The following is a 19,349-nucleotide window of genomic DNA, read 5'->3' on the forward strand; positions in this document are numbered from 1 at the left end:
CACTTATGACCGTTGTCGCATCTCTGCAGTGATTAAAATTCGGCTCCTTGGCAACCGACTCCTATTTATGATGGTGTTGTGGCCTGGCAGCGGCTGATGGAGCTGGCAGCCAAGTCAGACAGTGGCAAGGAGGTTAGGGAGGAACTGGGCCAGTCTTGGAGGCTGAGGAAGGCCCGGACGAGGGCTCTGCATTGGAGGCAGAGATGGGGCCAGGGAAGGCTGGCAGTCATCAGCTGCCTTCGGGCTCAGACAGCAGTGAGGCGGGGGGAGCTTCTAGAACTGGTTCCCACCCTGTGCATGCTCAGGGCTACCAGAAAACCAGAACAATTGAGAAAGCAGGGTTGACTCAGGAGGAAGGCCACACCTTGGGGATGATTGGCCCCTCCCATAGGACGTCAAAGAGGAGCGAACGGGACGTGAGCTTTTGCAGGAAGCAACTAGTTCGTCTGGTCGATTCAAGCTTTGAAAAGTTACTGTCTGACTCTGGGTCAAGTTTGGCCTTGCCCTGCATCTGGCAATTAGTTCTCTGACTGCATTCCAAGGGCGATAAGGTGGGTGTTTATCAACCTTCCCCTGAAAGACAGTTTGTGAAGCCTGGCAGGCTGTGAATGAACGTAATTCACAGCTGTGGAAATAAAAAATAGGTTTTGGCAGAACTTAAGATTGTGTTTTATGCTTTCTAAGGAAGCCTAGGTCAGAACAGTGTCTCAGGAGTCACACTTGTCATGCCCCAGTTGGAATCTGATTCCGAGGGAGAGGTGGAACAGCCGATGGAGTGGGAGTGTGGCTCCGGTGGCTGTGGAGGAAACTGGGGAAGGGCACAGTGCGGCTGGGCATTCAGAGGAAGACCCAGGCCCATCCCCTCTTCATCCAAGGGCACGCAGGGAGGAATGGAGAAGGGAGCGACGTGACTTATGGGGGAGGAAGTGGCCCTGATCCCCTTCATGGGCTGCAGCTGGGAAGACTGTTTAAAGGGGCAAACTGCGCATGGCAAAGTTGCTGGAAGCAAAGCATGCATTATCTTTGTCGAGGCTTATCTGGGATTTGGCATCCTCCCAACTGTGTATGCCTCATTATCTTTTGGAAGTCTGCAAGTTATTATCCTGGTTTGTTGTGTTAATTACTTCAGCGTGGTTTGTGTTGGGTTTTTTTTATTTCTACTTTATCTGTAGTTTGGGTTCAAACTGCATTTCTTCCTTTCGTAGGCTGTTTTTGGCAGAGTTTTATCTCCCGCCGAGGATAATTGGACGTTGTGGACTAAGTTGGAGGCATTAAAGGGAATTTATGGTGACTTTGTTATTTTTGTGCCACATCCTGAGTCATCACACCCCTTTTGCGACCTTCGGATGAGCAAAGTTAGAAAAAGTCTTCTGCTTGAGCAGGGGGTTGGACTAGAAGATCTCCGGTGTCCCTTCCAGCTCTATTCTGATTGATTGATGTATGAGGGGGAAAGAGGAGACATAACGCCTTGTGTAGCACACTCACTGGATATCCATATATATATATATCCATATATATATAAAACATCCTAAATTGGTTGGATTTAATCTTATTTCAACTTTTCTGTGATTTACTGTGCTGGTAAATTTGGGGATGTTAAAAAATAATGGGGCTTTAATCTCTTGGGCACAACCGCCATTTTGACTTTTTTGCCCATCGTCTTGGTACACTTCTATGGTTAGTTGATACTTCAGTTGTAGTAAAATCAGTTTAATAGGTTGTTGGAGAGCAGAAATATCCGTTGATCCCAGAGTCTGTTCAGTCCGGATTTACATTACGGGTACAATTTATGTCAATTGTGCAAAGGTACAATTAACATCTTTTGCTTGAAATCTGCAACCTCCACCTAGTACAGCAAGCATGCAAATGACATTTTCAGCTGTTATAAAAATATCAGCTGGAAAATTAACGCCTGTATTACAAATGAGCACAAATGACATAGCACTGTAAATCAGATTTGGGCCTCTTTGGAAATGAGGTCTGGCGGTTTGGAAATGAAATCAGAAAGATAAATGTTTTCTTTTTTTCTCTTTCGTCCAAAATGTGCTAAATGGAGATTCTGAGAATCAAAGTCTTATAGGTCGTCCTCGACTTAACAACCATTCATGTAGTGACAGTTCAAAGTTACAACAGCGCTGAAAAAAATGTGATTTATAACTTTTTTCCCCACACTTATTGCTTTTATGTACAGTGTGAGCTTGTCGATCCGAAAGGCCCGACAGTTCAGCGGTTCAAACCCCTAGCGCCGCATCGCAGAGTGAGCTCCCATTCCTTGTCTCAGCAGCTTCTGCCAACCTAGCAGTTTGAAAGCGCGTTTAAAAAAATGCAAGTAGAAAAATGGGGACCCCTTTGGTGGGAAGGAAACAGCGCTCCATGCGCCTTTGAAGGAGTTTAGTCCTGCCAGCCACATGACCATGGAGACGTCTTCGGACAGCGCTGGCTCTTTGGCTTTGTAATGGAGGTGAGCACTGCCCCCTAGAGCCAGAAATGACTAGCGCGTATGTGCGAGGGGAATCTTTACACTGTGAGCTTCTGCACCAGAGACAAATTCCTTGTGTGTCCAATCACCCTTGGCCAATAAAGAATTCTATCCTATCCTATCCTATCTTATCCTATCCTATCCTATTCGTTTTCTATATTCTATTCAGTTCAATTCATTTTCTATATTATATTCTGTTCAATTCATTTTCTATATTCTGTTCAATTCATTTTCTATATTCTATTCTATATTCTATTCTATTTTTTCTATCTTCTGTTCTGTTCATTTTCTATATTCTATTCTATATTCTATTCTATTTTTTTCTATCTTCTATTATATTCTGTTCTGTTCATTTTCTATATTCTATATCCTATTCTATTTTTTTCTATCTTGTATTCTATTATATTCTGTTCATTTTCTATATTCTATTCTATATTCTATTCATCTTCTATATTCTATTCTTCTAATTTCTATTCTATTCTTTTTTTATATTCTATTCTATATTCTATTTTTTCTACCGTGTTTCTCATATAATAAGGCCGGGTCTTATTTTTTTTTGAGCCCCGAAAAAATGGCTAGGCCGTCTTTTCAGGGGTGACTTAATTCCCCTCCCCCACTTGCTAGGCCGTCTTTTCGGGGGTGACTTAATTCCCCCCCCCTTGCATCTTCGGGCGGGCGGCGATGGCTTGGAGGTTGACCTCGGCGTTGGTGGGGCGCTTCGTATCGGGGTCAACCCAGGCAGCATCATATCCGGGTATGCAACAAAAGTGCTTCCTAACAGCAAGCCCCGCTGCCATGTCCCCACCATTTTACATGTTTTAATATAGGCCTTAATTTTGGGGGTGGGGCTTAATTTCATTTCATGTCTATAAAACATGCTGGGACTTCCTATTGGGGGAGGCTGTATTGTTGGAGAAACAGGGTATATTCTATTCTGTTTTGTTCTGTTCATTTTCTATATTCTATTCATTTTCTATATTCTATTCTATTCATTTTCTATATTCTATTCTGTTCTATTCTATTCTATTCTGTTCTGTTCATCTTCTATGTTCTATTCTATTCTATTCTGTTCTGTTCATTTTCTATATTCTATTCATTTTCTATATTCTGTTCCATATTCTATTCCATTCATTTTCTATATTCTATTCTATTCTATTCTATTCTATTCTATTCTATTCTATTCTATTCTATTCTATTCTATGTTCTCTTCTATTCATTTTCTATATTCTATTCTATATTCTATTCATTTTCTATATTCTATTCCATATTCTATTCCATTCGTTTTCTATATTCTATTCTATTCTATTCTGTTCATTTTCTGTATTCTATTCTATATTCTCTTCTATGCGTTTTCTATATTCTATTCTATGTTATTCTTCATTCCAATATCCTATCCCATCCCACTCCATCCCATTTTATTCTATTGTATTTCTGTATTCCCATTTCATTCCGTTCCATTCATTTTCTGTATTCCATTCTATTCTCTTCCCATTCCAGCATCCCCTGGATCACATGATCAAAATCCGGACGCTTGGCAATGGTCTCATATTTATGATGGTCGCGGTGTCCCGGGGCCACCTGTATCCCCCATTTGCAACCTCCTGACAAGCGAAGTCCGGGGGGGGGGAGCCAGATTCATTTAACAACCATGCTATTAGTTTAACAACCGCATGATTTACTTAGCAACTGTGGCAAGAAAGGCTGCAAAATGGGACAAAATTCACTTAGCCACTGTCTCTCCTAGCAGTAGGAACTTTGGACTCCGTCGTACGTCGTATGCTGAGGACTATCCTGTGCTTTCTTTTGCCAGGCCCCCCAAGACGTTCATGTTTAGTAACCCAGTCATTTGCCCAGAGCTGGATTTTGATTTCTAGAATTTGGGTGAGACGATGAATATAGTCCAATTATTCACTGGGAGATCCAACTAGCAACAGACTCACTGCTGACAGCTCTGGAAAAAAAAATTACAAACATATTTCAGCCTCAACCTTTTGCTTAACGTTTCTAAATATTTCAAGCCATCCCTGTAACAACAAATTAATTTGGGGAGAAATAGAGCTTCAAAGAAATGGAAAGTGACGGACAATTGCTAATTTTGACCAGCTGTTCAGTCATGACAACCCAGTTGTGTCCTGCTGTGGCAATTAAGGCCGCCCCGTTAAGTTTCATTGCAAATGATAACCATATATTTATTGCACCAAAATTGCATGATATTGTGTTTATTTAGGAATCGGTTTCATTTCTGTGCTTTTTTCCTCTAAGAATCGTAAATTTCAATCTTCTGCAAAAGAATTAGTTAAGTCCGGGTAATAAAACTGTGGTTTACTCGACTTTCAATTTTTATTTTCTCTTCTTTTCCTCATTTCCCAACTGGTTAAAATCGAGAGCTATGTGTATTCCTTTTAACAAGCAACAGCTTGTAATTCCGTGTCTTCTCCCTTCATTGGGGGAATTAATATTTTAGCCAAAATCGCCTCACATCCACTTTTTAATGCCATGAAAATAGCAAGCAAGTGGCATTTTTTCTGTGGGAAAATTTATGCCCCAAAGAAATTAGATGAAAGTCATTTCAAGTGCTTCAATATTGCTCTGTTTAATTTGAAAAAGCAAGTAATGTGCAGGGCTCAAATTTCTCCCCTGAATGTATATTCTTGTTTTGCTTTGCAAAATGGGGACCGTTGCGAGTATTACAGGAAATTGGCCATAGTTAGTCCTTGACTTACAACCAGGGGTGGGATTCAAATTTCTTAACAACCGGTTCTGTGGGTGTGGCCTAATTTGTGGATGTGGCTTGATGGTCATGTGACTGGCTGGACATGGCTTGTATGTAAATATTATAAATATTTATGTAAATGTTGAATTTTTTTATATAAAAAAGCAACTTTTACCCAAAATCAGGCAGAGCAGGCAAGCAGATTGAGTTGCTTGCAGAATCTCAGATTCACTTAGAGATCTATCTTTCTGCAATCTGCTACCTGAGTCGGTCACATAAAATTTGCTTGCAAGCAAACTCATAAAATTAACTCACAACATACCATGTATGTAAATATTGATTTTTTTTATTAAAAAGAGCAACTTTTACCCAAAATCAGGCAAAGCAGGCAGGCAGATTGAGTTGCTCACAGAATCACAGATTCACTCAGAGATCTACCTTTCTGCAGTCTGCTACCTGAGTCTGTACTGAAAAATAAAAGCTTCAATCCTAAGGAAGGCTCAGCTCTGCTTTTAGATTAGTTAGAAAGCAAGAAATCAAACGATTTCCTGCTTTCTTGCTAATCTAAATCTCCTGGCACAGCAGAACAGCTGATGGTCGGAAAAAAAAGAAAGAATAGCAACTTACCAAATGCAGGCAAGTTTGATGGTGCACATGCCAGGTAAGGAGTGAGTGGACGAGGCGGGGACGGGTGGGGCCAGCCAGTGGCACGATTTGCCAGTTCTCCGAACTGCGCAGAATTGTAACAACTGGTTCTATAGAACTGGTCCAACCAGGTAGAATCCCTCCCCTGCTTACAACCACAACTAACCCACAAATTCCCTTTTGTTTTTGCCAAAGTTGTTAAGCAATTCATGCCGTCATTAAGTGAATTTGGATTCCCCCATTGACTTTGCTTGTCGGAAGCTGGATGGAAAGATTGCAAATGGCACAACCCTGAAACCATCATAAATATGAGCCAGTTGCCAAGGATTCGGATTTTAACTACGCAATGGTTGTGAAAAATGTTCAAAAGTCACTTTTTCAGGGTCGTTGTAACTTTGAGCGGTCGCTAAATGAATCATTGTAATCAAGGACTCCCTGTTGAGGAAATTGGCTAGCAGCATCCTTGACTTAACAACCACAATTGGAAGTGGAATTTTCATCATAGGTTCATATAGTTATGAGTTGAATCAAACCAATTTTACGGCAATTTTTCTGATGGTTGTTAAAGTGAACCGTATGGTTATTAAACAAATCAACATGATCTTTTTAAGTGAATCCTGCTTTTCCCCAGTAGGTGTTATTTGATGTTTTACTGGAAACTGGCAAAAAATGCCACAAATTGTGATTATGGAGAAATTTCCTGACAGTGAGAACAATTCACCAGTGGTTTTTAAGAAGAGACTGGACAACCACCTGTCTAAAATAGCATAGGGCAGAGGTGGCTAACCTTTTGGGGCTCTTGTACCAAAAATTGTGTGTGTGCTTGCATGCTTGCCGTCGTGCGCCAATCCCCATCCACCCACCCACTCCGCCACCCCCTTACCTGCACTGCGCCTCACAGCTGATTTTTGGCGGGATTGAGGCCTTTTTCGGCCTCCCAAAGGCTTGAAGGCTTCTGCAGGCTTTGCAGGCCGAAAACTAGCCCCGTTTCGTCACTTCCAGTATTTTCGGAAAAACAGGAAGTCATGAAACAGGGCTAGTTTTCAGCGTGCAAAGCCAACTCAACATTACTTCTTTGCCCTAATTATATATATGTATGTATGTATGTATGTATGTATGTATGTTGTGGCTCTGAGGCTTGAGCCTGCACTGTTAGAGGAAGAAGACTCAGACGATGGGGAAGAGGAGGAATTGGGAATGCCTTCCTCCCCAGGACCTTCCTCTTCGGCAATGCCTTCCTCCCTGATTGTGCCTCAGGTGTCAGCAGATAACCGAGAGGGACAGCCTGAAGGCTAATCAGGAGAAGGAGGAGGGCATATCGGAGCAGCCTCTGACAGAGAATCAAGTAGACGAATGCTGGCTTGATGCTAGACAACGTCACAGGAAAAAGTGTGAGCTGCAACGCAGGAAGCGGGGACGAATCAGAGACTGAGCTAAGTGATTGACACACCCCGCAGGGGATAAGAGTGGGTGTGTTTTCTCTGAGAGCTCCGTACGGGACAAAGTGTGAGTTTTTCTGTGGAGCTTCGGTGTATCCTGTTTATTGAAAGCCTTCATGATTTATGTTCCTGTTATCTTGTCGGACTTGGCAGGCAGCGTGTGTGAAACTGCCAAGAACACTGCCTGCTTCAAAGAATTAACTCTATAACTACTGAATCTTCTTGCCTGCCTGTATTTTGTCAGAGTTGTGGACTTTCCATCCTCATTGGAAAGGTGAGACATTTTATATATATATATATATATATGTATATATATGTATATATATGGATCTTTGGTTGTTCGGGTTTTCTCCCGCGTAAGATTGGAAGTATCTAGGCAACATTTCGATGAAGTCTCATTCATCATCTTCAGGCTTCTGTCTCCGGCTCTGTGTTTCTCAGAGCACAGAGCTCTCTGAGAAGCACAGCCGAAGACAGAAGCCTGAAGATGATGAATGAGACTTCATCGAAACATTGCCTAGATACTTCCAATTTTACGTGGGAGAAAACCTGAATAACTAAAGATCCACATAAAAATACCCGTGAGAACCTCAGAAAACAAATATATATATATATATATATATATATATATATATATATATATATATATATATATGTATGTATGTATGTATGTATGTATGTATGTACGTGTGTGTGTGTGTGTGTACATAACATACATACATACATACCAAAAAGTTGTTTATTATTTCATGCATTTAATACTTAAATGAAAGACAGGGTGAACCAGGCTTAATAGCAGTGACTGTGAGAGGGATCTTGGAGTCTTAGTGGAGTTTCCGGTGAGTTACGTGATTCTTATTATTTGGGGATTAATCCGCTCGGAATCTAGTGGCTATGTGATCTGATTTTCTCAATGTCTCCCCCTTGCAACTACTGAGTGGAGTGTTTATCTAGCTTGCCACACTTTTACCAGCTGTGAAATGCTCTTGGCTGAACGCCCAGAAGTTCAATTAAGCCTATGAAGAGCTTTCCCTGGCTGCTTGTCTTTCTGAGGTTATTGGAGGCTCTCTGAGCTTCGCAGGGTTTTAGCTAGGGGCTCTCCTGAGCTCCTGCGAGCCCCCAGGATCCCACCCCTGCTTCCATCCTCCCGAGGTGGGTAAAATGAGGACCCAGATTGTTGTTGGGTGGGGGGGCAAGAGGCTGACTCTGTAAACTGCTCAGAGAGGGCTGTAAAAGCACTGCGAAGTGGTATATAAGTCTAACTGCGATTGCTAAGAGAAATGTCCTCAATTGCGGTCGTAAGTCGAGAACTCCCGGCCTACTCATATTCTGAAAACTTCAAGCTTTCAGACTTGCCACACAGCCCCCTGCCCCCCATGCCAGCTTGCTAACTAACTGCTCTTTTTCTCCAGCCTGACTCAAGGGGGGGAGGAACCCCAAATTCGCTTACTGACTGCATGCTTCATTTAACAACTGCCATCCTCGGCCAACTGCTCCAATTCTCCTCCCTCCCCCCCTCCCCCCCATGGAGTTGCTGGGCCTGGTGCTTTCCGGAGACTCAAGCAACGGAAGCGCACCCGAGGAAAAACCGAGATCCGTTGACCGCGAGCTGCTGAACATGACCGCCGAGGAGCTGCGTACGAGATACCTGGGCCCTCGCCGCTCGGGTTTCTTCGTCCCCGTCTGCACCACCTACCTGCTCATTTTCGCAGTGGGGGCCGTGGGCAACATTATAACCTGCGTGGTCATCATCCGGCATCGCTTTATGCGGACGCCCACCAACTACTACCTGTTCAGCTTGGCCGTCTCGGACCTGCTGGTGCTTCTCCTCGGCATGCCGTTGGAGCTCTATGAGATGTGGAGCAACTACCCCTTCCTCTTAGGGGCCGGGGGCTGCTGCTTCAAGACCCTGCTCTTCGAGGCCGTCTGCTTTGCCTCCATCCTCAACGTGACGGCCCTCAGCGTGGAGCGCTACATCGCCGTGGTCCACCCTCTGAAGGCTAAGTACATGGTGACCAAGAAGCACGCCCAGAAGGTCATTGTCACAGTGTGGCTCTTCTCTGTTGTCTGTTCCATCCCCAACACCAGCCTACACGGGATACAGACCCTCTACGTGCCCGGATGGGGGCCGGTTCCCGACTCGGACACCTGCACGCTGGTGAAGTCTCCCGTGGTCTACAACCTCCTCATCCAGCTCACCACCATCCTCTTCTTCTTCATCCCCATGGCCGTCATCAGCGTCCTCTACCTGCTCATCGGGTTGCAGCTACGGAAGGAGAAGCTGCTGGAGGCGCTGGAGGCCAAAACCGGAAGCCGCTCGGACCACTGGAGTGCCCATCTCCAGCAGAAGAAAGCACGCCGGAGGCAGGTGACCAACATGCTGTGTAAGTTGACGGGGAAAGGCCCCCGGGGATCTAGAAGACAGAGTGGGTGCCGTGAGGAAGCTTCCGGTTTGGGTTGACGTGGGGAAGGAAAACAGGCCTGCGTCCACTTGAGCTGTGGTGGTTTTCTCTTGAGTTGGGCGGTTTTCTGGCAGGCGTTTCGTGGCCCACTTGGTAACATCATCAGTGCTAAAAGGGAGTAGGGTTTGCGAGAAGGAGGAGGAGGAGGATGACAATGATGGCCACAACAACTGTGGGATCTTTGGTGGTCTCTGAGCATGGTGGTTTTCTGGCAGACGTTTCATTGCCCAGCTAGGTAATGTCATCAGTGCTAGAAGGAAGTAGGGTTTGCAAGGAGGAGGAGGAGGAGGAATACGACGACAACGACTGTGGGATCCTTGGTGGTCTCTGAGCGTGGTGGTTTTCTTGTAGACATTTCATTGCCCAGCTAGGTAACATCATCAGTACTAGAAGGAAATGGGTTTATAGAGGAAGGAGGGAGGAGAGGGGTTTGTTGTGAGGAGGAGGAGGAGGAGGAGGAGGATGACAACTGTGGGATCATTGATGGTCTCTGAGCTTGGTTGTTTTCTTGCAAAATAAAACCTCAGCAAGCCACAAAAAGGGGAGGAAATTGCGAGGACCATATCAGAGGGCGCAACTGATGAGCAATTTGCGGCAAAGCTTCAGCACCCAGGTTCACTGCTCTCAGTGTTATTAAATGCAAATGTAAGCAAATGCATGCAAAACACTTCTCCCCTTTCTATTTTTAGAGCCCCGTTTTAATGCTTACGCGGGGTCTGTTAGTATTTTCAAAGCGAAGCCGCTAAGAGTCAATTTGATTGCAGAGGCCTACAGATGTGTCCATGAATGAAAGGCACCCAAATTTGATTACCGTGACATAAAAAAAAGATGTTGAAACTCTAGAACCGTGATGGCGAACCTATGGCATGAGTGCCACAGGTGGCACGCGGAGCCATTTGTGCAGGCACGTGAGCCCCACTTACCTGCACTGCGCATGTGCGCACCTTCCAGCTGATTTTCGGCCCATTTGAGGCTGTTTTCACCCTCCCGGAGGCTTGAGGGAAGCCTCTGCAGCCCCCGGAGGCCAAAAAATGGGCCTTCCAGAATTACCAGAAGTGCCTGTTTTCAGGGCCTCTGGAGCCTGGGGGAGGCTGGTTTCGCCCTCCCAGAGGCTTGAGGGAAGCCTTTGGAGCCTCGGGAGGCTGAAAATGAGCCCATTTTGGCACTTCCGGTATTTCCGAAAAGCCCGTTTTTCGGCCTCCTGAACCTGCAGAGGTTTCCCTCAAGCCTCCAGGAGGGCGAAAACAGCCTCAAATGGACTGAAAATCAGCTGGGAGGTGCGTACATGCGCAGTGCAGGTAACAATGCGGGGCGGGGTTGTGTGTGCATGTGTGATGGGGCACAACTGGATTGTGGGTACCGGCACACACGCTATCACTGATCTAGAAAAAGCGCAGAGAAGTTCCAACAAAGAGGATTGCAGGCAGTGATGGGATTCGACTGGTGTAATAACTGGTCCAGTGAGAGCGCGCTCCAGTGATGTAATTGGTTTGGTTTGCGTGCGTGCACAGTGTTTAAAAACACTCACCTTCTGCTGCAACAGCTGAGGAGCGGCAATACATTGTGCAGCATGAACCAGCTGGGCTGCAAAATATGGAAATATAGGAGAGATATGGGGCCAACTAATCACCAGAATTACCGGTTCGTGCAAACCGGTCCAAACCCACCCCTGATTGCAGGTCTCATCCTCCCAGGGGGAATTGGAGCATTTGTGTCAAATAAACAGTCTTTAACTCATGTGTTAGAGATGCCGCACCCGATTTATTGACAACAATCTGATCCCAACAGGTGGGAACAAGTATCCCAGTCAAAGTTAGCGCGGAGTGCGGCTGCCTCTCAGCGCATTATATATCTCCGTTGCTCCGCCCTCTCCTATTCATCCCTGGTTGCCTGACATCCGCCTAAAGTTATTCACATCGCCCGTGCCTCCATTCCGGGCCTACGTCCCTGCGCCTTTCTCTATTCCATCATTCCTTATGTCTCTCATCTCCCAACATCCCCCCTGTCTTTCTTCGTCTTGTTGTCAACTCATCAAACATTTTGTATACACCTTTTATAGTTTTCAGGATGCGCCTCGTAATATTCCAAAGTGTCCAGAATTACCCTCATATTATCCCTAATTTGTCTCCTTGGCAGGAATCTATTCTGGTCAGGATGAATAAAGTTATTTAGGTATCTTTTGAGCCTTTCTGCCAAGATGGAAGCAAAGATTTTGTAATCTGCATTCAGTAAAGAAATAGGTCTATAGGTCTTAATTTGTGATGGATCAGCCCCTTCTTTTGGAATAAGTGTGATATAAGCTTCTGACCATGTTTTGGGTATTTTCTTATTTAACATGGCTTCATTCATAACTTCTAACAATGGAGTGCTCAACGATTCTTGTAATGTTTTATAAAATTCTGCCGGGAGCCCATCTGGGCCTGGTGCTTTTCCATTATTCTGCCTATTAAATGCTTCCGTTAGTTCCATCATTGTTATGGTACTTTCTAACATTTTTTCAGTCTCTTCAGATATCTTGGGTAGGTTAGCATTTTGTAGATAAAGCTTAATTCTTTCCTCATCAAAATCCTTCTGTTTATATAATTGTCCATAAAAGTCTTGGATAATTATTATACACCTTTTATAGTTGACAATAGAAAAAAAACAGGGGTGGTGGTCAAAGAGCAGGCAACAGTGTGGAATCGAAAGTACCTTCCATTCATATTTTCTTCAAAGACTGATTAGATGGCTGAACGAAAAAATCTTAATTGGAGAGCATGATTGATGACTCTTGGCTACGGATGTGCTTCGTTGGATGATACACCCAGAGGGGTGGGGGTGAAAAGCAGGATCAAGGGTGACAGTGAATTACATATCTCAGAGTTGGCTACGCCCAGTTTAGTGCCAGAAATAGAATGTTACCTTCAAATAAATCCTCTTTAGTTTTGGGAGTGTGGCTCAAGGCTCATGATTTAATTAGAGTAACTGCCGGAATCCTGACACTTGTCTCGTTTCTCCAATGTCCATCTTCAGCGGCTCATATTCCCGCGTCCATGTCCGCAGGCGGCTATGTGCGTCTGCCAGATCCTGGGCCGTTGTATCCCATCCCTCCAAATAACTGGTAGGGGCGTCGTAAGCTGGAATTGTACGGTGATATGCCCGGCAACCCAGGTGAGCCCCCGTCAGACGTGTCAAGCTCCGGGATGAGCGGATGGATACCTGGAGCCTGACATGCAGCCCCCCTCTACCACAGATCCGCCCGGAAGAGAAGAGTTCACAGAATGAGAGACATGCCACGTACTTTCTCTACTTCCCCCCCATTGTAGGATGTTTCCTGTGAAATTGTTGCTATAGCCTTGGGGCTGCTACATAACATAGCAGATAATCAGAGTTGGAAGGGACCTTATAGGTCATCTAGTCCAACCCCCCACCCAAGCGGGAGACCCTATACCATTTCTGACACATGGCAGTCCAATTTTTTTCTCGAAAGTCTCAAGTGATGACGCTCCCACAACTTCCGAAGGCAACTTCTGTTTCATGGGTTGATTGTTCTCGCTATCAAGAAATTTCTCCTTATTTCCAGGTTGAATTTCTCCTTGTTCAGTTTCCATCCATTGTTCTTTGTCTGGCCTTTGGGTGCTTTGGAAAATAGTTTGACTCCCTTCCTCCTCTCTGTGGCAGCCCCTCAAATATTGGAAGATGCTCTCCTGTCTCCCCTGGTCCTTCTCTTCCCTAGACTAGCCAGGCCCGGTTCCTGCAACCGTTCATCGTATGTTTGAGCCTCCAGTCCCCTAAATCCTCCTGGTTGCTCTTCTCTGTACTTTTTCTAGAGTCTCAACCTCTTTTTTGTAATGTGGTGACCAAAACTGGATGCAGTACTCTAGGTGTGGTCTTACTAAGGCTTTACAGAGTGGTATTAGTACCTCATTTGATCTCGATTGTATCCCTCCGTTAATGCAACTTAGGATTGCATTGGCTTTTTTGGCTGTTGCTTCACACGGCTGGCTCCTTTTTAGCTGGTTGTCCACTAAGAGTCCAAGATCCCTCTCCCAGTTCCTGCTGTTGAGCCTGGTTGCACCCAGTCTGTATGGGTCCTTTGGGTTTTTCTTGCCTATCTGCATGTACCACCCAAGATGCGTCTGTGAGAGGCCTTTCCTTCCATTTAACCAGGTATTGCAAAGGCCCCCTGCGTCTACGGAAATCTAGGAGGTCTTGCAAAATCCTTCCGTACAGACCTCCATGGGTTCTGCACTCGTCTTCAACTTAACGGCCACAACGCAGCCCCCAAATTTATGTTGTTAAGTAAGAATTCGATAAGCGAATTTACACCCCGGTTTACAACATGGCTTGCCCTATTTGTCCAGGGAATCATTGCCGTTGGTAAGTTAGTCACCCGGTTGTTAAGTGAATCTGGCTTTCCTCCTTGACTTGGCCAAAGTAGATCGCGTGACCCGGGGACGCTGGGACGGTCCTAATTATGAACCCATAGCCAAGCCTCTGAATTTTAATCACGTGACCATAGCTGCAAAGGTCGTAACTGTGGAAAAACGGTCCTACGTCCAGCTTTTTCCATTGCCGTTGTAACTTTTGAACGGTCACGAAATGAACTGTTGTAAGAGAGGACTACCTGTAGGGGTACGATGAACAGTTGAGAATGGGGTCTGTCTAGTTTAATGAAAAGAAGGACTAGGGGAGACATGATAGTAGTATTACAGTATTTGGAGGGCGGGGCTGCCACAAAGAAATAGAAATAGAATAACAGAGTTGGAAGGGGCCTTGGAGGTCTTCTAGTCCAACCCCCTGCTTAGGCAGGAAACCCTATTCTCCAAAGTACCTGAAGGCAGGGCAAGAAGCAATGGATAGAAACCCATCGAAGCCACCTGGGATTAAGGAGAAACTGCCTGAGGACAATCAACCAGGGGAACTGCTTGCCACTAGAAGTTGCGGGTGCTCCGACACTGGAGGTTTTTAAGAAGAGATTGGACAGCCCTGTCCTAGGACAGGGTTCCCCAACCTCTGTTCCATGGGCTGGCAACCGGGTCACGACATGACAAAAACCAGGCCGCGCAAACAAGCTGTTCTGACTGAGGCTTCCCCCCAAAAAGCACTAAGCCGACTCTTCGTCCCGGCAAAACCCCTTTCATTAAACGAAGGTGACTTTCTTGCACTCGCATTCCACCAACGGCCTGGCAAACAATCCTTCAAGGGAGTGATTAGGAGCGCAGACCTCATCTAGCTTGGAGAGCTGCCAAGTAAATGCTTCCAAACGCGGTGCTGACAAGGAAGGACTCGGCACAGGGTCTCTTGAGTTGCACAGACAGATCTTCACACTGCTGCAATCAATGAATTGTTTCCTGCAAAAGCCCCCTCTCCCTTTGCTCCCCTTTTTATCCCTATGGGAGGGGCCATTCACCGTCCGCCTGTGGCCTTACTTCCACATCGACCCCTTAGTTTGCAATTGTTCTTTTCTTTTGGCAGCTCTGTGCATGCGCACGCTGGGAACAGGCTCCAGCTATTCTTCTTCCCCACTGATCTCTGAGTCTGAAGGCAGCTGATAACTGCCAGGCGGCCCTGCCCCATCTCTGCCTCCGACACAGAGCTCTCATCTCAGCCTTCCTCAGCTTCCAGGACTGGCCCCTATTCCTCCCCAACCTCCTCGCTTTCCGACTCTGCTGCCGGCTCTGCTAGCCGTTGGCGAGCCACAACACAACACAACCAAAAACCCATCCATGGGAATGCAAGTCTGTGGGAAAACCTTCCTGGACAGAACCAGTCCCCGAGGCCCTGAAGTTTGGTGGGGGGCTCCAGTTTAAGGTCTCCCGCTTGAGCAGGGGGCGGGGTTGGACTAGAAGACCTCCAAGGTGCCTCCCCACTCTGTCATTCTGTTCAGCATACATTTCAGCAGGAGAGCAAAGCGGCTGATTTGAACGGCCCTACAAGTTCACATCCGGAGCCGCTCTCTCTTGGAAGGTCTCTACTGTTGATACTGTGTTGTCTCGTGCTGTAAGAGGTGGTAGTATGGGAGGGTTTCTCCTAACGTCTACCACCATTTCTACGGTTACACCACGAGATGGGCAGATAATTTGTCTCCGGAAGTTGTGGCTGCTCCAACACTGGAGGTTGTTAAGAAGAGATTGCACAGCCATTTGTCTGGAATGGTATAAGGCAGGAGTCGGCAACCCGCAGCTCTGGAGCCGCATGTGGCTCTTCCATCCCTCTGCTGTGGCTCCCTGTCACTAGTCCGCACCACCATTTTGAGAGGAGCTTCCGGTTTGCGGGGAAGGGAAGCCCAGCATGCCAGGAGAGAGACTCTATGGCAAGGGGTGTGTTTTCCAGTTGGCTCCACAATTGATAGGGATTTCGGTTAGGATAGGTAGAGGAAAAAGGACGCTGCGCTGAAAAGGAGACTCTATGGGGGTAAAACTGGACTTCTGGTCAGCTCCAGGATTGAATGGTGGCTACCCATTAGGACCTTTTGTGGCTCCTTGGATGAAAGCAACCCCTGGCATAAGGCTTTCTGCCTGGGCAGGGGGTTGGACTAGAAGACCTCCAAGGTCCCTTCCAACTCTAGTTCTTCTATTAGACGTTAACTGACCTGAACAGGACTCCGTTTATTTTTTTTACCCGCAGCCAAAGAGCAAACATGGTAGAAGCGAGGGATTTGGCAGGTAGAGGAAAGGGTTTCTTTTCTGCAAGACTGCTAAAGATTTCCGAGACAACTGGAGATTTCTGCTTAAAAGAGATTCCTTAGGAGTGTTGTGTTCTCGACCCAACAGCCGTTGTGTGTGTGTGTGTGTGTGTGTGGAAGTTCAGGTCGTCCTCAATTTGCAAGCATTTGCTTCGTCACCACTCAGAGTCACCACGGCACTGATTTTATCATCAGTCCTCACATTTATGGCCGTTGCAGCACGGCCGCATGATCAAAATTTGGGCGCACGGTGACAAGCGTGCATTTACTACTGCACTGATGATATTAGCTAGTTGGGTAATGAAACATCTTCAAGAAAACAAACAAGCTCAGAGAACACCAAGCCCTCCTCCTCCTCCTCCTCCTCCTCCTCCTCCTCACAGACCCACTCCCTTCTAGCACTGATGATGTTACCTAGTTGGGTAAAGAAACGTCTGCAAATGTCTGTGGAAATTCTAAAGTCATCCAAGTCGTGGTGGTCCCAAAGGTGCTTTTTTCCCCTCCCCCCCAAGAGGTAACTGGACTTTCTGTTTTTTTCTTTGAAGATGTTTCACAGCTCTGACTCATCCATCTCCCACCATCCAGTCAGAGCCGAAGAAGCTTCTTGGATGAGAAGTGAAACATCTTCAAAGAAAACCCGGAAAGTCCAGTTGCCTCTTGGGGTAGGGTGGGGGAAGCACCTTTGAAACATCTGCAAGGAAACAAGCAAGTTGAGAGAGCACCAAGGACCCCACAGATTTCCTCCTCTTCCTCCTCCTCCTCCTCCTCCTCCTCCTCCTCCTCCTCCTCCTCCTCCTCCTTTATGCAAACCCACTTCCCTTCTAGCACTGATAATGTTACTTATTTGGGTCATGAAATGTCTGCTAGAAAACAGCCAAGCTGAAAGCACCAAGGCCTCTACAGTCCTCCTCCTCCTCTTTCTCCTCCTCCTCCTCCTCCTCCTCCTCCTCCTCCTCCTCCTCTTTCTCCTCCTCCTCTTTCTCCTCCTCCTCCTCCTCCTTCTCCTCCTCTTCCTCCTCCATGCAAACCCACTTTCCTTCAAGCACTGACAACGTTACCTCACTGGGTAATGAAACATCTGCAAGAAAACAGCCACGCTCAGAGAACACCAAGGCCTCTACAGTCCTCCTCCTCCTCTTTCTCCTCCTCCTCTTTCTCCTCCTCCTCCTTCTCCTCCTCCTCTTCCTCCTCCTCCTCCTCCTCCTCCTCGCAAACCCTCTTCCCTTCTAGCCCTGCTGATGTTACCTAACCGGGCAATGAAACATCTGCAAGAAAACACGCCAAGCTCAGAGAGCACCAAGGACCCCTCAGTTCCACCCCACGCTCCTATTTCTATTCTTCTCCACCGATCGGCTCGAATGGAGGCTCTGATTTCCAATCGGCCAAATTGGTCCCTAACTTTGCTTTCCCGTCCTTGTTTCCACCCCCCTCCAGTCATGCTAGTGGTCGTGTTTGGCATCTGCTGGGCTCCCTTCCACACCGACCGGCTCGTCTGGAGCTTCGTCAGTCACTGGACGGACGCAATGCAGCGCATGTTCCAGTACGTCCACGTCTTCTCGGGGGTCTTCTTCTACCTAAGCTCGGCCGTCAACCCCGTCCTCTACAACCTGATGTCCAGCCGCTTCCGCGAGATGTTCAAAGAGGTCATGTGCCACCGGCGGCCCCGCAAGTGGGGCTCCCACAAGCGCTCGCCCAGCAGCATGCGTACCACCGTGCGCAGCACCGAGTTGGAGCACCTGCCGGGAAGCCACGGGCTGCCACTGTCTGACCTGGAGAACAACGAGGCAGCCCCTGCGGGAGGCAACGTGGACGAAGGAGAAGAGCCGTATCTCTGAATCCCAACGGGTCGGTCTCGGTTGGTGGGGGGGCGGGGCGGGGCTTCCGGCAAAGGCGCTGAAAGCTTTCGGCGAGAACACAGGAAGCTCTCGACTTACAACAGTTCGTTTAGTGACCGTTCAACGTTACAACGGCCTGGGGGAAAAGGGTCTCAGGGGGCAGGGCTCCGATTGTTACCCCCTCATTTAAATCAGGGGTCTCTAGCCGGATTATCAAAACTTAAAAGAAGATTTATTAGGAGTAAACATGCCGGCACGGCCTGGGTGCAGCCGACTCTGAGGTACGTCATTCACGGTCACCCTTGACCCTGGTTTTTATTTTATGCATTTATTACCTAAACTAGGCGACACCATTACTGCTAGTGATTGTGACCTAGTTTGGGTAATGAAAGATCTGCAACAAAACAACGAAGCTCAGAGTGCATCACACACACACATACGCACACACACACGAAGCTGTGGAAGAAAAGATTGGACAGGGTCTCCGGCTTAAGCGGGGGTTAGACTAGAAGACCTCCAAGGTCCCTTCCAACTCCATTATTCTATTATTCTCTTGTTCTGTCATTCTTCACTTGTGGGCGTCTGAGAATCCACGCTCCCCAGCCCAGAATGCATGACTTAAAATTGGAATTTCCGAATGGAAGGTGCCTTTTTCCACCTACAGCTGCTACAGTTCGTTCTCTTGTCCCTAAAGAGGGAACGGGATCCTTCTTTACAACAAGCCTGTGAGGTAGGCTGGAGGGTGTGTGTGTGTGAAGGCTGTGCTCTTCCCCTCTTGGAGGACCTCCTAGATGGCTGTCCTCCATTGTAACCCCTAGAAAACTTTTTCACCATAGCGGACCAACTCTCCTAACTCAATTCTGCCTTTGGAAAAACGTGACTGCCATCGTATTCAATCAGAGAAGATGGGAGCTGTAGTCCAGCGTGTTTGGAGGGTGGATTCCCTCGGCGTATTTCCTGGGTGGTTCCATGTAGCACGGACGTGAGGTGTAAAAATTGCTCCTCCCGCCCAATCTGCAAATAGAAGTGTCATTTAGCCAAACTTCAAAAGGATTTATTGGTAGATAACAGGCCAGCATTGTCTGGGTGCAGCCGACTCTGAGACACAT

At 46.8% G+C, this 19,349-nt stretch overlaps 1 protein-coding gene across 1 annotated transcript; it reads left to right on the plus strand.

Moving 5' to 3' along the window:
* Positions 1-8,749: 8,749 nt before the first annotated feature.
* NMUR1 (neuromedin U receptor 1) lies at positions 8,750-18,240 on the plus strand. The gene is made up of 2 exons (XM_026721672.2): positions 8,750-9,660; positions 17,840-18,240. The coding sequence occupies exons 1-2, from the start codon at positions 8,802-8,804 to the stop codon at positions 18,238-18,240; spliced, it is 1,260 nt and encodes a 419-aa protein (XP_026577457.1). The 5' UTR covers positions 8,750-8,801.
* Positions 18,241-19,349: the final 1,109 nt, after the last annotated feature.

This window comes from Pseudonaja textilis, chromosome 4, assembly GCF_049901715.1.
Source record: "Pseudonaja textilis isolate UNSWEBS1 chromosome 4, rPseTex1.2, whole genome shotgun sequence".
Classification (NCBI taxonomy): Eukaryota; Metazoa; Chordata; class Lepidosauria; order Squamata; family Elapidae; genus Pseudonaja; species Pseudonaja textilis.